Source organism: Lissotriton helveticus, chromosome 7 (assembly GCF_964261635.1).
Source record: "Lissotriton helveticus chromosome 7, aLisHel1.1, whole genome shotgun sequence".
Taxonomy (NCBI): Eukaryota; Metazoa; Chordata; class Amphibia; order Caudata; family Salamandridae; genus Lissotriton; species Lissotriton helveticus.
In genome coordinates, this window is record NC_136068.1 from 171,750,481 (window position 1) to 171,775,372 (window position 24,892).

At 44.5% G+C, this 24,892-nt stretch overlaps 1 protein-coding gene across 4 annotated transcripts in view; it reads left to right on the plus strand.

Moving 5' to 3' along the window:
* SULF2 (sulfatase 2) overlaps positions 1 to 24,892 on the plus strand; it is a 461,118-nt gene that overhangs the window by 283,498 nt on the left and 152,728 nt on the right. For all 4 annotated transcript variants that reach the window (XM_078651864.1, XM_078651862.1, XM_078651861.1 and 1 more), the window contains exons 8-10: positions 6,093 to 6,221; positions 7,811 to 7,867; positions 11,120 to 11,249. In XM_078651864.1, the coding sequence (XP_078507990.1) occupies positions 6,093 to 6,221; positions 7,811 to 7,867; positions 11,120 to 11,249 (316 nt within the window). The remainder of the gene's footprint in view (positions 1 to 6,092; positions 6,222 to 7,810; positions 7,868 to 11,119; positions 11,250 to 24,892) is intronic.

The window sequence follows — 24,892 nt, forward strand, 5'->3', positions numbered from 1 at the left end:
GAATGTTCCGTGTGAGAAGTTATTATAGGTAAGGGGTTAACCCAATAAAGTCTGTGGACCTGGGTGCAATGCGGTATAGGATGACAATGGTCCTCAAACCAATAGTTCATTAAGGTAACATTAATTTACAGGTTCATTTATCACTATGAGCTCAAATAAATTCTGCGCTCCCAGGGAGAACAATGCTTCCACACAATTAGAATAAAGAAGGAAGTGTAGCCACTGTATTTTTTTATGAAAAACACAGTAAATTTATTACAAATTCATAAATTTCAGTCAAATACGTTATTAAAAATTGAGGTTGCTCCCGAGGAGGAACGTGCAAAAGGAGAGGAAGTGCTCAAGATAAAGTAAGTGAGTGAGAAGATAATCCCAAAAGTGGAGATGAAAGAAAAATTGAAAAGTTTTGTGCGTGATTGATTCAAAGTATCAATCTTGAAGGCCTGGCCCAGCAGTGGTTTACATGGTCTATTTTACACCATTTCATTACAATCACAGATTGTATTTTTGTGGCACGTAAAACTTAAGGGGTGGATTGGTCCAGGTGTATAGTTATCTAGTCGTCGATGTTTCGACTCGTCTTGTGGCACATAGGGTAGTAGGGCCTTGGCCTGAGAGTCTTCTTCTGGACAGGGATACGGAGGCAACCATCAAGTGGTTTGAAAACGTCATCCGCACTTGAGCTGGCGGGGGTAGCAGTTCAAAACGTAGCACCGGGGTGGTGTAGTCACTGCCCAATGACTCTTTTCTCTAGAGTGTCAGGGTCAATCCGTAGACAATTGAATTGTGCGGTTTCTGAATATCGTCCACGCGGCAGCCGTACCTCCTCGTACGACCTGCTGCAAAGTGCTGCGTGAAGAAGAAAAGTGTCCAGTTCGATCCAAGCCTGAATCTAAGATGTGAAGAACCTGAAAGCAGAGGGGACGGACAGAGTCTGGGTCACTTGCCAGTGACCAGGGGCACGGTAGACGAATGCCCAACGATGTCGGGTGCTTCAGGAGTGAAGAGGTGAAGCTTGACTCTGCAGCCACGAGGACCAGGAGGCGTCGACGATGACCAGGAGCTGGATTCAAGCTTTCCCATGAAGGATGTTGAGTGTTGCGGCATCGGTGCTCGGATTGAACACAACAAGCCTTGGCAACAGCAACCCATGCAGTAAGAGAAAAGATGCTTTGGTGAGGACCAGCAAGGTCCAGGTGACTCCCCAAGCAATGGAAAGTCAGGGCACATCTGGAGTAACCAGGGAAGCCCAAGGGAAGTTAAAGTTGCCTTCTCAGGGACCCACAGGTGGATGGACCAGGGATCGCAAAGGGACCTCGAGAGAAAACACAAAGGGCCGGCTCACAGAACACTCGTGAAATGTAGGCCGGCAATCATCAGTAGAATTGCTGCTCGGCGTCTGGGCTACAAGTAACCCAAAGCACAGCCTCAAGGATTGCCAAGAAGCATATGCACTTGCAAATGTGCACAGTGTCCAGGGGTTCCAGTTCCATGGTCCACACGAGAGCTATGGGTCTCGGCTTTCCTGGAAGCTCGGGTTGGCGTCTGGGAACCCACCTCTTGTGTTGCAAATTCTTAGGAGTCCGGTGGGATCCTCGGAGATGCAAACCGGTCAGATGCGTATTTGGTGCCTGCCACGCAGGGGAGTAATTCCTTTACTCCAAGGGAGATTCTTCAGTCATTTAGCGCCTTGTAGACCGTCAAAGTTCCAGAATTATGTATCAGTGTTTCGTCCAGGTAAATCTAAAGTCCTGTAGTCAGGGGTTCCTACTTTATACCCAAGGAAGGGGTCGGACAAACTCTTGGGACCCACCTATGGGAGGGTCAGGAAAGAGTGGTGGCTGCACCCATTTCCTTTGTCCATTTTCAAGCCAGAGCAGAGGCTGGTAGCCCCTGCAACCGGTTTGAACTGGGCTATCCACAGGGACACCAAATGTGCCCCCAGTGCAGACTTCAAAGCCCTCACCCAGCCCCAATACACTAATGCCTGTCTGACAGGAAACCTATTGTCCAGGCCTCCCCTGCCGGAGTTTCATCCAGCAGCAGGAAGCCAGACTCGTGTCTGTGGCTGCAGCATCCATTTTGTGATGCAAGGGTTAAGGAAAGCTGGTACCGGGTAGCCCGGTGCCCCACACTAGTGGTTCTACCATGGAGGAATCATACCTCCCACACCAGCTACTGGTGGGGAGGTATGATTCCAAGGTGTTTGACACCAACCACGACATGGTTCTGTACAGCCGTTTTAAAGTTAGCATTTACCCCGAGGTTATAATGCACTTAAGAGTATATGGTCTAGGCTGCATCACTAACAACCCCGGAGGAGAGATTCCAAAGGCTGCAGAGGGGCTCTGCTCATGCATGGGCACCCTCTCACACAAAACCCAGCACCCTGCCTTCAGGATTGATAAGGCATGCCATAAGGTTGACTGATAGGTTCATTTGTGTAGTGATTACGTAAATATAGGAAGCCTATATCTGAGTAAGGGGTGCATACACCACCTCACACAGGCTGCTGTGGCAGACCTGTTGTGTCATTTTGCATGGTCTCCCAGGGGTGAAATAATACATCCTGCAGCCCCTGAGAGGACTCTGGGGTAACTATGCCCTGGGTATATATGATTCCATATACTAGGGACATATAAGGGTACCCCAGAATCCAATCTGTGGTGTACCTAAAGTACATGCAATCATTTTAGAGAGGAGGCAGCTAGACTGTGGTCCCGGATAGCAGGGCCCCAGCCAGACTAAAGTAAAAAAACACTGAAACATCAGCAAAAAGCGAGGGGTAACTATAAGAAGCAGATCCTACTTCCTACATTCAGGATAATGGGGACTTTTTGGCTGACCCTGTCCACATTCAGGCAGAACATTCTGCTTTGTGCTGTCAAATCCATACCTTAAAAAACTACGATACAAGGAATAACAAGTAAGGGGGAGAACGAAAGCCGATATTTTGTGTAGGGCCCAGAGGGTATCAAGACTGATGTAAACTGCCTACTCTCTCCATAGACACTTAAAGACAAATATGACCTGGTTATGGACATCACAGGGTTACATTTTCTGTGCCCACAATCAGTGGGTGAACACTTCTTGCCAATCTCTTCACTTACAAGTCACCTGAGGTATCCCTTGTTTTTGCAGTACAGAGTAGATCTACGGTGGAAGTCACTGCCTCATCATCTATAGCTTAAGGGTGTGTCTCTCTTGGATATTGGTAGGGCTGCCACATGGACTTCCCTAATTCTTATGCCTCCATTCAGGCTTCTGTCATCAGTGCAACAGTGACTGATGCTAATTCATCTGCTCTTTCCACATCTTCCATTTTCTTGACAGTTGCCCTCTGCTTGATAGATGTCTACTTGGTGTTCACTTTTCTGTTGACATTTGTTCTGCTTTAAATGTTTTCCAGTATGCATTGTACTCATTTGCTCCTTGTTTGTTTCTCAAAGGCACCTGCTGTTTTCTTTACCATGTCCTCACACAGCCTTCTGACCATCCACCCTTCTTTGTGGGGTTAGGTGCCCTTTAAGCTATGAGCAATGCTTTACTTGGATTTATAGGAAGTGTGGAGAGAAGAAGTCTTTGTAAGTTATTCCATGGAGTTGAGAGGTCAGAAGAATTAAATTAAAAAGTTTTAAGTTTGCTAGAGGCCTGTCACGGAGGGTTATCCTCGCGTATAGGTACTGTGACACGGAAGAGTAGGACTTGGAGTAATGGAGAATGCAGTAGGTGACACTATTAAATTACATAAGCCCCAGAGTGCCTAAACTCGTGTTGTCATTCTGTTGCACATTTATTGCACGGATTAACTCTTAATTAAAAGTGTGGCTCAAATCAGTCAACTACAGCTATTATGTAGTTTATATGTGTGGTTGATATTTTGTTTCTTAAACAGTATGATCTAGTTCATTTTTGGTGTAACAAGCATGTCATGTACCCCACTGCAAGGTAGAAAAATGTCCACCCTGCTGTCCAAGCAGCCATGGTTGGGTATGGTGGGCCCCTCGCAGTCGTGTTTTCACCGTCCCACTGTACCTGTTGCAAATATACAAGCTATGCACGTTGTGTGTTTGCATTTCCTTTCTTGTCTTTGTATGAGCATAGGGACCGCCATTAGTCACTTCGACATACTACTGAAAAAGTCATGTTATTTTATTCTAAAACATTATTTTTTTTCCACTGTGCAATTTCACATTTATTTCTTGTTCCCAATGGAATAACTGTTTTCCCTCTGAAGAAACTCATCCTGTATACTCCAAATATGTGTAGTGACATTCCATTATCCATCCCACCATGGAAGTGGGTTTTCTCCAGTCATTTGCTGGAGCAAATCTCCAACCATTTTGCAGATTGGGATGTAATCGACGATGAGCTTCTGAATGCCCACAAATTCTCACATTTGTGGACAGTCACAAACTGTCAAACCATGCCTTGAGCCTCCTACTTACCATCCCTTCCTTGTTGTAACTGTTATGCTGTGCCATCGTACACAGTCTTGGCATTCAAATATTTAGTAGTAAAAGCATTTATGTTGGTTGGTATGCTTTTGTGTGGTGTGTAATGGAGTCATGTTGCCTGTAATTGTAAGCCTATGTCAAAAAATTACTTTGTGCATTGGGTTCATAGTGTTTTGAAATATATCAAAACAAAGTTTAAGATATAGCAGTCATCCCACTCCCCTTAAAATATTGCCTCTACTGGACTCTTACCCTTCCTACTCAGTAATAATGAACCGGGCAGGGAAGTGCAGCACATGCTCTTCTTCAGGCTTTAATGATTCGACCCAAAGAGAAATGCTGCTGCTTTCATAGGATAAGAAGGAGGAAAATCTCATTGTCTTGAGTCTGAGGTTTGACAGGACCACTGTTAATCATTCCCGCCTCACTCTCCCACATAATAAGTTACTAGTATTTGTTGCTTAAACTATAGCCCCGTAATGTGATTGGGTCAATTGGCTCTGGACTAGGTTGTTTTTCAAAATAACCTCTACAGATAATAACATTAGACACAACAGTTACGCGGAGTCCTGGCAAAATTCTGCCAATCTTCGCGTGGTGAAATTTGTTTCCCATGAGGCTCCAGAAAGGCGAGCTGGCGAGCATGAGTGAGATTTTACCCCCACCAAGTGCGATTTTCTAACACAAGCAGTCGCTAGCGGTCGCGTATCATCATGGTAAGAGGGCTGCTTCTCGAGTAGATTTGCTGCTGTTCAAGTAGAGCAGCAATATCAACTCAAATGGCTGCACGCTCTTGCGCACCGCATGGTGCCGTTTGCAGTGATTTTGTCAGCGCTGCTCACGCTACCGGCGCTAATTACACCGCGTGCTACGCGACCTGTGTATTTTCTGCCCATTGGCAGTACTCCAAGGAATCTTACAGTTTTTTATGTAACTCTGCAGAATTCTGCTAAGTCACTTTCCGCAAGTTCCACTCATCCCTATCCCTAAATACAGTTAACAAAAGTATTGATCCATGGATGTTTATGTTCTATTAACTCCAGTTAGGCAATTGTTTGTGAAGATGTTTAGGACACAATATTTAGGCCAGACGATATTCTGATCGCGTTAGTCCAGTACAATATTATTAGACTAACTTGAATACTGCCATACCTTGTACGAAACATTAGGAGCCATGAAAGTGTGAGTTGGATAAGAAACATTAAATGATTCCGCTTCCAGCCACGGCCGGCAGTGGGAGTATATGCAGGGCGGTGACGTGGGGAGGGGCATGGTGGGGGTTAGTAATGTATGGATTACGGAGTTTTACAGGTAAGTAAACATTTAAATAAATAAAACGAATTTCGTTCTGTGCACTGCCTCGCATTTGGAGATGCAGTGCACTCAACGAAATTCGTTTCATTCATTAAAATTTTTACTTACCAGGAAAGCTCCGTAATCCATACATTACTACCCCCCACCCTGCCCCTCCCCCTCCCCACGTCACCGCCCTGCAGGTACTCCCACTGCCAGCCGCTGCTGTCCGCTTCAAATGACAAGGTGTTTTTAAAAAGCTAAGAAAAAATACTGAAATGTGAAAACACTGTCAACATACTCCCTACTAAAATGGAGTGTGTATTTTCTGTTCTGTTTCAGGAATCCTCACATCGTTCTGAATATTGATCTTGCCCCTACTATGCTGGACATTGCTGGCTTGGATATTCCAGCTGACATGGATGGTAAATCGATTCTAAAACTACTCGACACAGAGAGACCAGTCAACAGGTACTTGACCACTGAATAACTTGTCAATGAAGTTGTCTGTTAATCTAAAATTCCGAGATTAAGCACATTTTTAGAGTTCAACACAGACTGTAATGTTCCTTTGCCACTGCATTGCCTACAAACCCTGAACTTTGTTAGGCATACGTCAAATTCTATTTATATTACATGGGAGTCTGCAATTCCTTTGCAGAAGCTTGTCTCTAATTCCTTTATTTTATTCCCTTGCAATAATGAAATGGTGTACTTGCTCAAATGTAATAATTTATGACAGTTGTGTTGTAATGTCATAATACCTGTCATCAAAGCCAGTCTCCAGGCGAAAGGCAGATTACGAAGCATAGTTACAGCTTCAGTTTAAAGAATGAAAATGAGAACTAGTTTTCCTTTTTCTGACCTGTTTTTCTAAAATTAACATTGATTAGCAGACAAGAGATATTCATGGTAACATGTTTATTTATTTTTTGAATGCCGTAGGTCATCACAGGAAAGATAATTTCTCTCCCTCTTGCTACAGCATGTTTTCAACCTGACTTATATTAAACGTATTCAAATAACTTTTTGCAACAAATTACTAAATGTTTTTTGATATGCTTAATTTTGCACTATATATTCTAGCTTTATTCTTCATGCAAGCAATCATGCTATATCTTTTATGTGAGAGCCAAAACAACAAAGATGTAAGCAGTTTGTGGGATGGCTCTGGTTTGGCCATGTATTATAAGAAATAAAATACCCTCTACTGTATGTTAACAGGCATATCACATCTGAGTTTTAAATAATCAATCAATTAACATATAGCTCTCCGTGTGATTGAATGTCATTCCCATTTGTTAAATAACTTCCTGCTGCCCCTTTTCACCTCTCGATGGAACAGGACAGTGTTTATTCTAGATAGAAGAAAATTATATGAGGGAAAGCACTTCAGAAAAATCAATTGTTCAAAAGGCATAAGAGGTCGTAGTTAGATATACTTGTCACCTCAAATGCCGTGAATTGCCTCCTAATATTATTCTTCACGGCCATCAAAGTCTCCAATGCTGCCTTTCAAATTCAGAGTAAAAAGCGAATATATTTGTTAGTGCACCTCAAAATTTTCATCAGAAATCCATTGTTCAGTTGCAACAGGATACGTGCTATATAAAACTTTATAAATAAATACATTTGTATCTTGAGTATGGCAACGTTGTCCCTTATAGGTTGATAACATGAGTACCAAAGATAGATATATTGATAGATAGATAGATAGATAGATAGATAGATAGATAGATAGATAGATAGATAAATAGACAGACAGACAGACAGACAGACAGACAGACAGACAGACAGATAGATAGATAGATAGATAGATAGATAGATAGATAGATAGATAGATAGATAGATAGATAGATAGATAGATAGATAGATAGATAGATAGGCAGACAGACAGACAGACAGACAGACAGATAGACAGACAGACAGGTCTTACCATGCAATGCCATGCGTTTGGAACAGCTAATATTCTAGATCGAAATGGTTGTGAAAACTTTGCAAAAAATGCATTTTTCCCTATAGTTCCAAGCAAAGATTAACTTTTTAAATTTCTTTTCCAGATTTCATTTGCAGAAAAAGTTGAAGGTGTGGCGAGAATCATTCCTTGTGGAGCGAGGGTAATAAATTAGTTTCTAAAACGTTTTTGTATTCTAATCCTACACACATATGTACTTGCATGAAATTACAGATTTTGCACTGCTTACCCTCCGGTGACAGTCCTCGCACTGAAATTTACGGGCTTATTCATAAATCCCTTGCGCCGCCGATGTGTCACTGTCAATATGTTGAAAAAGTGACATGCCAGCGGCTCAAGGGGCTTGTAAATAAGCCCCTTAAACTGCATGGTGTCCCTCGAGTACAAATCTCACGCAAGGAACCATTGGCTCATTTTTGCACCACCGCACATCACATGGGGGCATATCTTCAAGTGCAAAAACAACAGTTGATGGACAGAATGCAGAACAATGTCATACATTCACCCCAGTACAGAGATCTGGGCCTAAATCCATCGTTTTTTTTGTACTCCACACCACCCCAGTTCAGACATGGCCATATGTAAATCAGCCTTGACCCTGTGCCTCATGGGAACAGTCCAGCCCAAACTGCCAAGCCATGTCTTCCCTGGACCGGAATCAAGCATCCTAGGACCGGTTTCCTGCTATCAGCCATCATCAGCCAGGATAGCTTGACTCCAGTGGTGTGGAGAGCACGGGACTCACGTCTGAGCATACCCTTCCCACTCGGGGTAACAAATGCAAAAACAACAGTTGATGGACAGAATAAAGAACAATGTCATACAGTCACCCCAGTACAGAGATCTGGGTCTAAATCCATCGTTTTTTTGCACTCCACATCACCCCAGTTCAGACATGGCCATATGCAAATCAGCCTTGACCCTGTGCCTCATGGGAACAGTCCAGCCCGAACTGCCAAGCCATGTCTTCCCTGGACCGGAATCAAGCATCCTAGGACCGGTTTCTGGCTATCAGCCATCCTCAGCCAGGATAGATTGACTCCAGTGGTGTGGAGAGCACGGGACTCACGTCTGAGCATACCCTTCCCACTCGGGGTAACAAATGCAAAAACAACAGTTGATGGACAGAATAAAGAACAATGTCATACATTCACCCATGTACAGAGATCTGGGCCTAAATCCATTGTTTTTTTACACTCCACACCTCCCCAGTTCAGACATGGCCATATGCAAATCAGCCTTGACCCTGTGCCTCATGGGAACAGTCCAGCCCAAACTGCCAAGCCATGTCTTCCCTGGACCGGAATCAAGCATCCTAGGACCGGTTTCTGGCTATCAGCCATCATCAGCCAAGATAGCTTGACTCCAGTGGTGTGGAGAGCACGGGACTCACGTCTGAGCATACCCTTCCCACTCGGGGTAACAAATGCAAAAACAACAGTTGATGGACAGAATAAAGAACAATGTCATACAGTCACCCCAGTACAGAGATCTGGGCCTAAATCCATCGTTTTTGTTGCACTCCACACCACCCCAGTTCAGACATGGCCATATGCAAATCAGCCTTGACCCTGTGCCTCATGGGAACAGTCCAGCCCGAACTGCCAAGCCATGTCTTCCCTGGACCGGAATCAAGCATCCTAGGACCGGTTTCTGGCTATCAGCCATCCTCAGCCAGGATAGATTGACTCCAGTGGTGTGGAGAGCACGGGACTCACGTCTGAGCATACCCTTCCCACTCGGGGTAACAAATGCAAAAACAACAGTTGATGGACAGAATAAAGAACAATGTCATACATTCACCCATGTACAGAGATCTGGGCCTAAATCCATTGTTTTTTTACACTCCACACCTCCCCAGTTCAGACATGGCCATATGCAAATCAGCCTTGACCCTGTGCCTCATGGGAACAGTCCAGCCCAAACTGCCAAGCCATGTCTTCCCTGGACCGGAATCAAGCATCCTAGGACCGGTTTCTGGCTATCAGCCATCATCAGCCAAGATAGCTTGACTCCAGTGGTGTGGAGAGCACGGGACTCACGTCTGAGCATACCCTTCCCACTCGGGGTAACAAATGCAAAAACAACAGTTGATGGACAGAATAAAGAACAATGTCATACAGTCACCCCAGTACAGAGATCTGGGCCTAAATCCATCGTTTTTGTTGCACTCCACACCACCCCAGTTCAGACATGGCCATATGCAAATCAGCCTTGACCCTGTGCCTCATGGGAACAGTCCAGCCCGAACTGCCAAGCCATGTCTTCCCTGGACCGGAATCAAGCATCCTAGGACCGGTTTCTGGCTATCAGCCGTCAGCAGCCAGGATAGCTTGACTCCAGTGGTGTGGAGAGCACGGGACTCACGTCTGAGCATACCCTTCCCACTCGGGGTAACAAATGCATCAAGCCCCAGAGATAAAATTATCGCTGCTTTAGCGTCCGTTTTTATCCAGAAATCGGCGATAATTTTAATGCTTTATCAGCAAGGGTACTCTCTGGCGTGAATTCTTGCGTTATCGCCCTTTCCCCCAATGCCCATCTTTGCGTTTCTAATGAGATGCAAAGTGGGCCTTCCTGCCCTGACATAACTGAAGAAATGTCGCTAAGTGACATTTCTCCAATTATCAATGGGCACCCTAACCTGCAGAGCGACAAGCAAAGTAGCGATAATCTCTGTTATCGCTGCTTTCCTTACGCCTGCTTCAAAACTGACTTAGCCATGATATCCTATGTAAGCTGGATATCATGGCTAAGTATGCCTTGCCCTATCAGCAAGCTTTCGCCAAACCTTGTGCGATTATCGCTGTATTTCCAGCGATAATCACACAATTGGCAGCTTGCGCTCTGAATTTTATCTCTTTGGAGATAAGCGTTGCTGATAGCACGCTATCTCCACAATAAAATTCAGAGTTGGCCGGCGATAATTATCCTCGCGCTAAGAGCGCTGAGCGATAATTATCGCATGGCTTTGATGATATGCCCCTTGGTGTTGCTCTACAGCTCGTTTTTTAGAGAACATTCAGCCAGGGGGATCATGTGCTGTGCAATTTTTATTTCAATTTCTGTAGTGCACTAGGACAGATTTTCGTGCAGTCCTGAGCTACTTAAACATTCCTTACATTTCAGGTAAGGGAGATTCCCTCTCATAAGAAATCTGGACTATGCATTATTTCAAAAGCCTCCGGCCCTTTTATGTGCGTAATTGATTAAAAAAAAGTGCAAACTTTCTTTCACTGAATTGTTTGCTACTCTTCCATAAATTGAAATAGAATTTCCACGTATTGCACTCACGAGCATTGACGAAACATGCCATTTAACAGAAGAGTAAGAATTTGTCAGAAACTGTGCAAAATGACTAAAATGTATTTCTGCTGTGACTATTGTTTTCCAGTAAATTGCTGCATAAGCGGGAAAATGACAAGGTAGACGCCCAGGAAGAGAACTTTCTCCCTAAATACCAACGTGTCAAAGACCTCTGCCAGCAAGCGGAGTACCAGACGGCCTGCGAGCAACTGGGGCAGGTGAGACTGGGGGCAAAGGGCGGGCTGAGCAGGCCTCCGCACGCGCCTACGTGATCAAGCAGCGTTCACTTCATTCCTACGGCCAATTTCAAAGTGAAAGGTCTCACGTTGAGGCTGTAGTAGCTCTTAACTTAATTGCAGGCGGTTGCCTGGCAACGTGACTCATTACGAGACCATTGCCCTGAAGTAGGTGAAGCAGCTGATCGCATCCCTGCGTTCTGATGTCATCGTTGTGTTAAGCTCGATTAGGTTCCGGCAGTTTGTAAATGAGTAAGTGAGGTTGCCCGAACTCTTGCTCAAAAGACCGCGGGGGGGTGCCATCGAACGTCAGGGTTGCTGAAAATCAAGGCTGCTTAGTTAGGGTGACCAGCAGGCATGGGTGCAAATTTAGAATGGTCAGTGTAAAAATTCAGGACAAAGGGTCGAAATTCAGGACAAAAATTCAGGACAGAAGGTCCAAATTCAGGACAAAAATTTGGGACAAAACATTCGTTTTACAGACATATCAGAGGAGGTCGCACAATCGTGTATTAGTAAATAGACAATCAAAATAAGTACAGGCCAAAATGAATTTATGTAGCCCCTTCGCTGCGGCGCGAATTCCGCCACGGTGGGGGGGGTAGGGGGTGGGTGTGGCGTTGCGGTGCTCATGACGGCTCCCGGCCGTCATAAATCACGATGAGCGTGTGCTTATGACAGACGCGAGCCGTCAGAACTCCGCCCACTGATTCATTCTTCGCACAGGCGGGGAATTAACACCGCGTGGGTGGAGCGTCAACGCTCTGATGGCTCCCAGCCGTCATGAGCACACGCCTACCGTGACTCATGACGGCCAGGAGCCGTCATGAGCACCGAAGAGGATAAGGTTGAGACAATCATGCACTTCACAGTTTTTCAGTATGCGCGCAGCTTTGGAAAGTGACAGCAATCAAGATTTGTGCAGGAGAAGGCACACCACATGCTGTCACTATAATAGGGCCCATTGTCATTCTATGTGATAATCGTCTGCAGTCTTAGAATGACAATGGGCCAGTCCACAGTCTTTGCTTGGTCCGGGAGGAGCTGCTGCAGGCAGCCTCAGTCTACAGATTAAAAGATAAGTGCGAGAGGCCCCGAGTGGGAACTTTTAAACTCATGGGGCCTCTCGCATTTTAGTATGATGTCTGTAAGGCGACCGTAATTGCGGACGCCTTACAGACATCATACTAAAATAATGGACGGTCCATGAAATTTACGGATAATTGGTCACCCTATGCATAGCAAAACACACAGGATGATGGACAGAATGTTGCACAATGGCAAAACATTCACCCCCAGTCACAGATCTGGGTTTAATCCATCGTTATTTTGCTCACCAAGCCACCCCAGTTGAGACATGGCCATATGCAAATCAGTCTTGACCCTGTGCCTCATAGGAACAGTCCAGCCCAAACTGCCAAGCCATGTCTTCCCTGGACAGGAATCAAGCATCCTAGGACCGGTTTCTGGCTATCAGCCGTCTTCAGCCATGGTTAGCTTGACTCCAGTGGCGTAGTCTTCATTCCACCTCATGTCTCTTTCATCCACTAGCAGAGACTCTCTGTTCCTCTAACTGTCTCTTTCATGTAATTTTCCATCCCTGGTGTCTTTCTTTTTCATTGATTTTGCCGTATTTCTCCCACCCCCCCCTTTTTTTTTCTCTCTCTCGCTCTGGGTCAAAGTCTAAGGTGCAAAAATAAAGCCACTTGCCAAAAATGGGTGCCATTGGTCTTACGTGCAACCACTGTCTCAAATTAAGGACTGGTCATTGCTGTCCATATATGTTGTACTGCCTCATTGCCAGTGCAGTTCAAACTAATTTTAGAGTTAATGCAGTCTAATCCCAGAGCAATTTTCATTTGTTAATCAGATTAATACTCAAAATACCTTATTTACGAGACTAGAACTCCTTTTCTAATTCAGGAAAGATGCGTTCATACTTTTACATTGGGTTGCTCACAAGAGGATTTTCATGTTAGTAAATTTAGGAGCAGGGGAGGGGAGTGAAACTTGCTGGACTAGAGAGAACTTTAAACATTTCTGAACACAAAACACATGTGTACTATTGCATACATGTCAACATTTAAGAAGAGTAAGTGGGAGATTAAAAAAAATATATATATTTCCTCTATTTACTTCTATTGAAGCAGAGGCAATTTCAGGCGGGAGACAACCGAAATGAAGCCATTTTTGTAGATGGGCTGTATGCTATTGATTCAAGTAGTGCCCAGGGGGACGCAACCAATTGAGTTTGGAAGCGCTATTGAGTTATCTAAACTATTGACCTCTTTGAACGGAACTCGCCACCCCAGGAGCACACAACAAACTCTCAAACCACGATAAAAATTACGTTGAAACTGGTAGTGCGCGTGCAAAAAACCAATTAGTGTCTTTTAATATCCAACATGGTGGATGGTGACCTATAGTCCTTGCTTGCTTTATGGCCTGTCCTACCCTTGCTTGACACCTATATTCAAGCCTAACGTAGCCTTTTGTTCCCTTTGTCTATGATGTATTTATTTATTTTCGGCGACATTTGATTAGGTTTGATCTATTCAATTGATAGCCAAGGGCATTTAGCACATATAATCTTCATTAATTAGTGTACGCTGTATGGATCTCAATTCCTTTGAATACATGTTTCAGGAAGGATTTTTGGGGCTTATTTATGAGAGCCCTTAGTTATTTTTGCACCACGTAAAGTGGTACATGTGTGACGCAGGGCTCTCATAATGATTTATGAAGCCACGCAAAGCCACCCTGAGTGGCTTTGAGTGGCTTCATAAATCACGAGTAAGGCGACACAGCGCAAATAGCTGCGTCACCTTACTCTACGCCCAGGAGGTGTTCCATGGGCATTGCAGTGGGTTTTCCCACGCAACACTCATGGGATTTGAAGCTGGCCCAGATTTAAAGAGCAATGTAAACCTGGGGAAGCGCCAAATTCTTATGCCTCCTGAGATGGCGCATAATGAGGAGAAATAACTTCACTTCTCCTCATTTCTCCCTCTATCCGTGTGTGCTGCATTCTGCAACACACAAAGAAAGAGGGAAACGCCTCTTAGGGCTGTTTTTGTGCAGGAAGGTGCACCATGGTACAAGGGTGCCTACGTTTGCACTAGCCTGCTTAAACAGCACCAGCGCAGAAAGAAAGGACAGGAATGCACCGTATTGCTTAAATACAGTGCACTCCTTTCCTTTCACTTTGGCGTACCTTGCTGCGCTGCCCTACACCAAGATGCCCTTTCACTTTGGCGTACCTTGCTACTCTGCCCTATGCCAAAATGACATAAATGAGTCCCTTATTGTGCAGTCTGCAATTTTACAGTTTTAGATCCATGCGTCCAGTAAACATTTTTATAGAAATCTTCATTGACAGTGTGGTATAGCCAAAATAACATACATAATGGAGTCTGGAGATTTTATTCCGATGCCATAAAGGGATGACTTTTGAAATTTCTTGCACTTTTTCCAAGTTTCCTTTCCATTAGGGCGCACATAAACACCGTTCTCATCTGCGTGGATTTTTCCATTGAGTCACTTGTTATTACGCATGAGTTGGAAACACCCAAAGTTGTATTCATAATATTGAGTGCTTTATATGCACAGTTTTGTCAGACTTTCAGAACATGCTCTTTTTGGCAATGACCACAAATGAGGACAGAAGTAAACACTAGTGCTAAGAGTATAGTTTGAAACATTTAGTTTTAATTCCTCTCAAAATCAATGTGTGTTGCCAGTGGCGGTTCCTTTTAAAGGGCTCAAGGGCTACGATCCCTTGTTTTCTGGCCCATTTGTTAGGTCTCGCCTGAGACAGTGCATGCGCTGTCTCTTCGAGACATTTAGTAAATGACTTTTAAAAGTGCCACCAGAGGCTTTTCCTGGCCTCAAGCTTGCGTTCACGAGCGTGTGCGCAGTCACCATCTGTATTACCTCCATCTGGCCGTCATGCCTCATAAAGCACAGCGCTCTCCCAAGCGCCTCACTCTCCCCCTTCCCACCTCCTCGTCAGCTTCTCTGCCCCTCCCCCTGCCCCACCTTTCCTATCCTTCCTCTCCGCCCCACTCTATCATAATTTCTCACTCCACTTACCCGTCTTTAGCCCTTTCACTCACATTTCACTGATTTCATCTGTCATTTGCCCTCCGTACCCTCTTTCTCCACGTTCCTTTCTAACCCCAGCTTCAGTTTTCACTCCTATCACCCTTTTCATCTACCCCACGTCCACATAGCTCACCGGTCTGGCTTTCTATTTTCTCTCCCCCTCGTCTTCTTAGTTTGCTCCTTTCCCACTTTTCACGCTCTCCCCCTGAACCTCTTTCCCCAATGTATCACCATTAGCCCTGCCCTCTCCTCTCTTCACACTTCCTATCTTTTTCACCTCTCTGCCCTTCTCACACCCATCCTTTTACTCGTGGCCTTTAACACTTTCCCTCACCTTGTCTCGCAGCCTTGGCTCCCCATCCCTTTAACTCCTTTATTTCTCAAATTCATCTTCGTCACCCCCTCTCATCCAATAATCTCCAATCTACCCCATTTTCCTCTCCATCTCTCCATTCCTCTTTCTTCATTCCTACTTTCTCCCTCTTTAAGTTCCCTACCTCACCCTCTCTAACCTTCTCCATCTCCCTCTTCTCTTCTCTCCTTCCCTCGCCCCCTTTATCCTCTTTCTCCACTTTACATCCTTCTCTTCTTACCCCCCTCACCCCGTTTCCACTTTCTTTCCCTCTTCTCCCATTCATTCCTCTCTCTCTTTGTCTCCTCTGCCCTCCCCTCTCACTCCCGCTCTCTTTTTGCTGAAGATGTGTTGTGATTTCTTAGTGATGCCGGAAATTGCTGCTTAAGTGCCTGAAATAGGCAGATCAAAGGAGCTCTGTATACAGCATTCAAGCCTTATTTCTGTGTTTCATTATTCCTGATGACTGGGCTGTAATTGGAAGCTGTGTCTGACAAGTGCTTTTCTGGGGACCTGTGTTTGTGCGGAAGGTAAGAGGCGGGGATGCTTAGGGGCATTTGTTCTTAGAATGTGCACATTTCAAGGAGTTGGTCTTTGCCAGGCGGACTGCACTCAGCTGGAAATCTTTCACGCAGTTAGTGCAAGGTTCCTTTGATCACTGGCAGTGGAAGCGCCTCCCCCAACCCACTCACTAACAGTGGAAGGTTACCTCCTGCATGGCGTGCGGCAGAGGTTTGCAGCTCTGGGCTACAGGGTTTCAGAGTGCAGACACAATGCAGTGGAAGCCTGGAAAAAGTAAAGTATAAGGATAAAGTTTATGGAAGCCCTCTAGCAAATTTTTGCACTGTAAATTCAAACATATTTCTTAAAGTACCCAACTGAGAAGCCAGCCTGTTGCTAGGCACCGGGTGTCATGAATGGGCGGTTGATGGCTCAGCATCTTCTCTGATTGCCTCAAGGCAGCCGCCCTTTCATCCAGTTGTCACTCATAATGGGCGATGGGTGTTTAGTTTTCTTTCCTTGATGACAATAGGGTGAATTTTATAATGTGAAATAAGTGACAGTCTGCAGGAGTAAAGCGAGTATTGATAGAAAAGCTGCAGAATGTCACATGTTTTCTAACTCAATAAAATGTAATGACCTTTTCAACCATTCCAAAATATATTGTCAGCAAGAAAAGTTCCATTAAGACACATTGTTGTATTTGTAATTCTGAGGTAAGAGGGAATTTTAATAGGATCAAAACGAACCAAGACACTTGTGTGATGCAAAAATGATAGATACACACAGAAATAAGATTTCTGCGCATTATCGTTTGTACCTAGGTTTATCAGTAAAGGTGCATGACTGATGCTAATCTAATGGCCATTTCAGTTGAAAATATGCTCTATAAAAAGCAGCACCCTACACACCATCTTTAGTCATATATTTGGGACAATGAGCTGCACAGTGCACCACTGGCCACACACTACTTGTACACCATTCTTGTGCCGAAGGGTGTGCCTCATTTGCTACACTTTGCATAACACTTGGATTTTTACAGCCCCTACACTTCAATGCAGGGCTCTGGGAGTACTTGTTGGACTGGAGCTGTCAGTTCTCATTCACAAAATTAAGTAGAATTGAGGTTTTCAACCCTCAAATGGGTTATTTGAAAAGTACAAAGATGTCTCCACAGAAAGTAATTCTAAGTCAAAAGACATTTAATTCAGTCAGTTGCAGTTTGAACACCATCAGGCTACTTTATTGGCAAATAAATTAAAAAATAATTAAATAAAAACAAGAAATACATCTCCATCAGCTTTACAGGTCTTGGGCAATAATTTTAGTTCAACCTAATAATTTAAGTTACAGGTCCTGCATGTATGATGACATTGGCATAGCCAATAGGTCTCGCCTTTGGGACCTTATAAGTGTTTAGCCATGCAACAGTTGATGTGGTTGCACTAAGGATATTGTGCTGCATAACTAAAAACTTATAAGGTCCCAAAAGCGAGACCCATGGGCTATGCCAATGCTTGTTTTTATTATGCCAAGGGTGAATAATCATCTGTTATTCACTCTTGGTAAATCAAAAGAAAGGAGCTCCTTCTGTCCAGCAACAGTCTCTGTCTGATGGCTGGAGCATTCACACAAAAGTGCCTGCACCACCCATCAGAGAGGGATAACCAGGGCTGGAGAAATTCTGGGGCATATTATCAAGGTGGGCGAAATGAAATTATTGCCGCTTTCGTGGCCGCTTTCAGCCGCTAAGCGGCGATAATTTAATCGCCCTATTGGCAAGCTGTCGCTAACATCAGTTAGCGACAGCCTTTAGGTGATAGCGAGCGGTTTGCATGCCAGCGATATTTATCGCTAATGACATGCAAAGTGGGTGTACCCAACCTGTTAGCGACTAAAAACAGTCACTAACATCGCTATCGCCTATTATCAACGCAGGCGCAGCGATGGAAATATTCGCGCTAAGTGCAAATATCTCCAAAAGCTAACGCCTGCTCAGATCAGTTCTTAGCCATTATATCCAATGGGATTTGGATATTATGGCTAAGACCATATTGGCGTTAATGCGTGAATATCGCTGTATTCTCAGCGATATTCACGAATTTCGCCGCTATCGCCAGATATTTTATCGCTTTAGATATAAACGTTGCTAATAGCACGTTATCTCTGCGATAATATCCGGCGATGCTTGGCGATAAAAAACAACTCGCTAAGCCCATTTAGCGATAAATATCGCTAGTTGTTGGTAATATGCCCCTCAATCCCTGGCCTTTGAGCCCTGGCACGCATCAGTGCCTCCCCTATATGTGACGTACTGAGGCGTCACAGATAAAGGTAGCCATGGGGGCTGCAGGCTTAAGCCCTGCAGTGCCTGTGGCTACACATCATTCAGCCTTTTCCAACCTGTCACAGAGTTGGGAAAGGGTGGGATGAGCAAGGAGAGTGAAACCTGGTACCTGCAATCTCCTGAGCTGATACAAGGTTTCAGAGTTCTCCCAGCACCGGACGCAGAGAAGAGCAAATGTCCAAATAGAACCTGTGCAGGAAATACGATAAGCAAAAGAAAACTTTGGGTGAGAGGGTTTTTCTGTGGGTGCAAGAGTGTGTCTGTGAGATAGAGTGTCTGTGACGGAGGCAGTCAGACTGCGTGAGAATGTATGCATGAGAGAGTGAGGTTAACTGAGAATCAAATTCTGCTCAATTCTGATACTCTGTCCATTACCACCCCCTTTATGAATCGTTTTGGCCACCATAAGTGTGGTAGGGTATACTCAGATGTGAGTCCTTTGCTCACTGCACCATCAGGATTCAAGCAAGCCGGGCCGAAGACGGCTGCAATGCCAGAAACCGGTCCCCGGAAGCTTGTTTCCTTTCCAGTAAAGAATTGGCTTGGTAGTTTGGTCTGCCCTGTTCCCATGATGCACTGGGCCAGGGCCAGACTAATTTGCATATAGCCAGGTTCTGAACTGGGATGGTGCAGTGGGCTAAAAAACGGTGATGGATCAAGCCCTGATCTTTTGACTGGGTAGGAGTGTTCTGCTCAATTCAGATACTCTGTCCATTACCACCCCCTTTATGAATCGTAACTGAGAATCAAAGCCATTCACAGCTTTGATTCACAGTCGTACTCACTCTATCATTCATTCATTCATTTAGACACTAGATATAGGAAATGAGTTAACAACATTTCTAAAATAGGCTTAAGAAATCTTGAACTACTGAATTAAAGAGTCTGAAATGTCATATGTACTATGGAATAGGACATACTTCTACGGGATGGAACTTTTTCAAACTGAATCACAATTCTGGCTGACAAAGAGTTATTATGACCATTTGCCCTCTTGTAAATGGTCTGTAGAAAGGAGCTTTGCAATCCTTTAGTAATTGGCAGTAGGCAGGTTGAATGTTCATGCATATTTTTGGAATCTGAATAGCATTAATTATTAAGAGAATATTTCTGGACTGGATAAGAATGCATTTTTATTAATGGAAGTTATGGTTCAGGTCCTGGTGAAGGGTTGTTTGTTCGATCCTAAATGAATCTAGGAAAGGGAACGTGCTTTATAAACTTCAGAATATTAAATGTAAGAAACATGAAAGAAAAACGTGCCTGGCTGTAAAGGAAAAATCATTAAAAAGAAATGGCATCTTAGATTTGAAAAAAATGTATAAAAGTCAGGCAGTATGCTTCACCTTATGTGTATGCTCTTTTAATCTATGGAAAAAATCCTCCTAGAAAAGAGTGGGAGGCTTATTTAATTAAATCTGATAGCAGCAGGGCCCATATCTGCGAGGCAGCAGCAGATGAGAGTGACAGGCAGCAATGCCTGCTGAATTCGTATACGAGCATTATGACAGCTTCTTCTCTGCCCTGGGCTGACAGGTCAGGGGATAACTCAGAGGATTAATGCCAGTGATGAATGGCGTACAAACTGCAGGACACAAGCTTAGAATTCTAAACCGATGGCCTCTTCTTGTCATCCTTCTGAAGTCAAAGAAATGAGGACCACTGAAGTGGCTGACAATAACTCTTTTATTTTCTTTACAGTGCTGCCAAACTGTACAATTGTGGCTGCAATAACATCACAAAAAACTGGGGCTGGGGTGAACACTTTGCTCTCGGAGGTCTCCTAATGTGACTTTCTGGGGGCTCTTACAAAGACCCCAGTCTTTACAGCACTGCTTGCTGTGCTCATTGTTCTTCATAAGTGAGTTCATATAGTGAGGGTTCCTCAGAATCCCAACAAAGCCTGCCCATTGAATCCATGTTTACCCGTGGCCTGCACCCTCTCATCTTTGCTAACTCTTGTGCACCTTTTTCATTGGGCTAATACAACAAGCTGCTGCTCTTTTAACATGGTGGCTCAATAGAGAGGTTAATTAACCCCTTCCACGCTGATGACGAGCTGGGCTCCTCATGAGGTAGCCTCCTGCTACGCTGATGACGAGCCCAGCTCGTCACGTAACATGCGCTTTAGCAAAACTCCGCGTACGAGCGGAATTCCGCCCGCATGCGGTTAATAATACCCTGTACAAAATGAGGAGAACATCTATCCATCCATCCATCCATCCTGGACAATACAGTTATCCATCCACCCATCTTTGCACTCTCCGTCCTACTGCCATTCGATCCAGCCTCACCGATCCTTCCATCCACCTTTCCCTCCACTCATTTGTCTGCCCATCCACCTTTTTTTTTTTGAGTTTCATATAGCGCGAACTAGACGCGAGAAATCGGGTATCAGAGCGCTTTACATGAGCACCTGTTTCATTACAGATGGACACATACATTTTTTTTGATTTGATGAATCCCTCCAAATGTCAGGTTCATCTCTAGGTGGATCTGAAAAACCTCGCCAGTCTTAGATGGGACGGGGGAATCTCTTCACTACAGCACCCATACAACCTTTGTCTTGTTGCTACTACCAAAACATTAGACCAGGGTTCATAGTGTAGATTCCACGCTAACAAATGCACACCGTTCAGCACTGTAGTGACTACCGGTGTTAGGTTATGTTGCCTTAGGTTCTATGAGGTTAGGTTGTATTATGTGTGCTTTATAGAAAGTGCTCATTCACTGGTTGGGAGTCGTCTACGACTGCATATGGAAGTGACACTCTCTACAGAATGCAGGTATGAATGACCAGGTCACTGCTGTGCACATCATTATTAGGAAGGGTGAGTCTGACATGGAGGCATATCCCCTGTTGGCGCTCAATGACCACATCCCTGGGGTGCAGTTAGGAAGGGTGACTGCAGAGTGAGATTGAGTGAGTGGGTCTAAGTTAGGCTGATTGAGAATGAGGGAGACTGACTGAGAAAGAGTGAGGCTGACCGAATCAGGGTCAGAATGAGACTAAGTCAGTCTGCATGATATTCGGTGAGTCAAACTAATATTTAATCAGTCCGAGGGAGTGAATGAGTGATACCGAGTATGAGTGAGTGACACTGAGTGAATTGGAATGATGTGGACTGAGTATATCAGAGTGAATCAGATTGGGACTGAGTGAATCTCAGTGAGACTGAGAGAATGGGACTGAGTGAGTCAGAATGAGTGGGACTGAGTGAGCAGAATGAAATGGACTGAGTGGGTCAAAATGAATGGGACTGAGCAGGTCAGAGTGAGACTAAGTGAGCCGGTGATGTGGAGTCAGTCAAAGTAAGTAAAGGTATGAATCAGAGTAAGTTGATGGCACTGATTGAGAATGAGTAAAAGAGAAAGACTGAGTGCAAATGAGTGTGAATGAACCTCACTCCTCCCGCCAAACCACCAGAGCAGATGTGTGGCTTGGTTACTGGAATTCGAGCCAAAGATTATGCCCACCACTTTTAAACTGTTAAGTGCTGCCGTCAGCTGTTGAACGTTCGGAGCACTACCTGGCTGTTGCTGCGCACGTTCAACGGTCGACTCAGCCCCGCCCGGTTTTTAAAACGGACGCACTGCGGCAGCGGCCAACGGGTTAAAGGCTACGAGCCCCCATTGGTGTTGGCTTTGAAATTGGAAACAGGGACATTCTGCAGCACACATAGAGCGAGTAAAATCCCATTAATGATTGTTTATGTGCAGGAAGGTGTCCCTTTCTCCACATAAACAATCATTAAATAATGACGACTTGCTACTTCTATGTGTGATGCAGAATGTGGCACTCATAGAAGTAACAAATCGCCATTAGTGATTGTTGATGTGCAGGAAGGGACACCTTCCTGCACATAAACAATCATTCTCTGCAAAGCAGGCACCCTTGCACTATGGTGCAGGGGTGCCTGTCTTGGCACTAAGCAGATAAATTTAACGGCAACGCTAGGGAAAACACAGGGGTGTGCCATATTCTTGTGAATACTGCGCATCCCTAATGTCTTAGCGCGGCGCTCTCTGACATTTTCCCGGTCTTTATTCCTAAACATCAAAAAAAGTAACCTTAACACAGTGCATGTCAACATGTGCAACTCTATTGCAAGGTACACGCCAAGTGTAAGCTCCACCACTTCACCAAAGTTTCATTGGCCCTTTGGTAGCTGGAACTGCTGAATTCAGCCGTGGAAGCAGCACTCTGGTACAAAGGTTTGGTTCTGTCTCCCTACACACAAAATAATCATTTATCGAGTCATTTTACTTGCTCTTTTGAGAAATGTGTTCATTTTGAAAATGCTTCATACATAGAATCTATCTAATTGGAATTCTGAATGTCATGCAACAGACAGGAATAAATCACTCATTAGAATAATAAGTGTAAGATGAAGTTAATTATTTATGACTGAAACTATCAGCCTACACTGCTCAAAAGGAACTGGTTTTGCTTCTAGTAAATCAGCAGATTATAACCGACAGCGACCCATGCAGGTAAGAGCGATGGGGTCGGGTGGGGAAGGGGGGATTTCGACAGAAGACGGCGAGGAAAAATGTATTATTTATTTAATTTTCCCTCGTGGTCGTCTGTCGAATCCCCCCCAACCTGGCCCCATCGCCCCACCGCTCTGACCTGCAGGGGCCACTGCATTATTTTCCACTGCACTTTTAACCTCTTCGATGCTCATAACGGCTCCCGGCCCTCATGAGTCACGGTGTGTGTGTGCTGATGACGGCCGGGAGCCGTCATGACCACGCACGCAATCGGGAATGTTCAGCACTGTGGCGGAATTCGAGCCGCAGTGATGAGGTTAAACTCTTTTTTCACCTAACAACAGGTTGACAATAATGTGACATCCTATTTTGAAGATCCTGTAGCATTTTGTGTTGGTGGTTGATCTAGGCCACGGCCCGCCTCTTTTCGGTGTGCCAGCGACCCTCAATTCCGTTTTACAGCTGCCTATCATATTACGCAGCTATCAGCTGCCATTTTAACCTGTTTTTCAATTGGCTTACAGAGGTGAAAAGCTATAGCTGCAATTGTGCTGCAGAAAAGGTTAATTAGGACTGACTGGAACCCAGAGATATTTTCAACAGAACACATAACTATGTGGAATCTTTGAAAAGCTCTTTTCTGTTGCCTGTCCCACTTTCTTCATGGTTTTTTTTAGGTTATGGTTTAATACTTTCTTTTTATTCTTTACTGTTTTCCTCTCATACAATTTAGCTCTAAGAAGTTTGCACACATAATAACGTTTTCATTTATGCTGGTCATTTTTGTCAATAATTTCGATGTTTCTGTTATTTGTGTTTGGAACGGAAAGGTGGATGGGCAGACAAATGAGTGGAGGGAAAGGTGGATGGAAGGATCGGTGAGGCTGGATCGAATGACGGAGAGTGCAAAGATGGGTGGATGGGTAACTGCATTGTCCAGGATGGATGGATGGAGGGATAGATGCTATCCTCATTTTGTACAGTGTATTATTAACCTCTCTATTGAGCCACCATGTTAAAAGAGCAGCAGCTTGTTGTATTAGCCCAAGGTCAAGGCGATTCGGCTTGCTTTTGAAAGTAAGAAACTGCTACTACACATGTAGATGCTGGAAAGGTCCGTGAGAATCACCAGAGGTAGTTCCTGAGCCTTGGAGTCCATCAGACACACTTTGTGCTCTATAGACTTCAGGTGGGACAATCAAAGTGAGCTGAGCATCCGTCCAACCTTGGAACCTGTCATTGATATGTTAATACTATAATGCATCCTTGTTGTTGATGAGGTTGTTAGCCTAGCGCTTTACAAGCTGCAAAAGGCAATTTTCTTCCCCAAAAATGCATTTGGAGCTAGCTTATCTGTCCTTTTAGTTGCCTCAGGCAGGAAGAACTTCTTTATTTCCGTCCTTTATGGCTACTTAAGGCCAAAAACCATGAAATAAAACACAAATGAGCAAATAGAAAGTGAAAGACTTCCATAATTTGCTTTGTGCTCAAAATATCAAGCCCATCTGAAACATTACATTTCAGCAGCCAGTGTAGCTCTCTTGAATGTCTCCCTGAGTGTTGTATGTTTTTGTGTGTATGGGTTGGAGTGTGCCGGTTAGAAATTGAGGGTGAAATTGCAAAAAACACAGTTGATGGACAGAATGTAGAACAATGTCATACATTCACCCCAGTACAAGGATCTGGGCCTAAATCCATCGTTTTTTTCACTCCACACCACCCTGGGTTAAACACTGGCTATATGCAAATCAGCTCTGACCCTGTGCCTCATGGGACTTGCTCTCGAAGGTGACGAGGTACCGACGGATAGAGCGGGGCCTCCCTCCA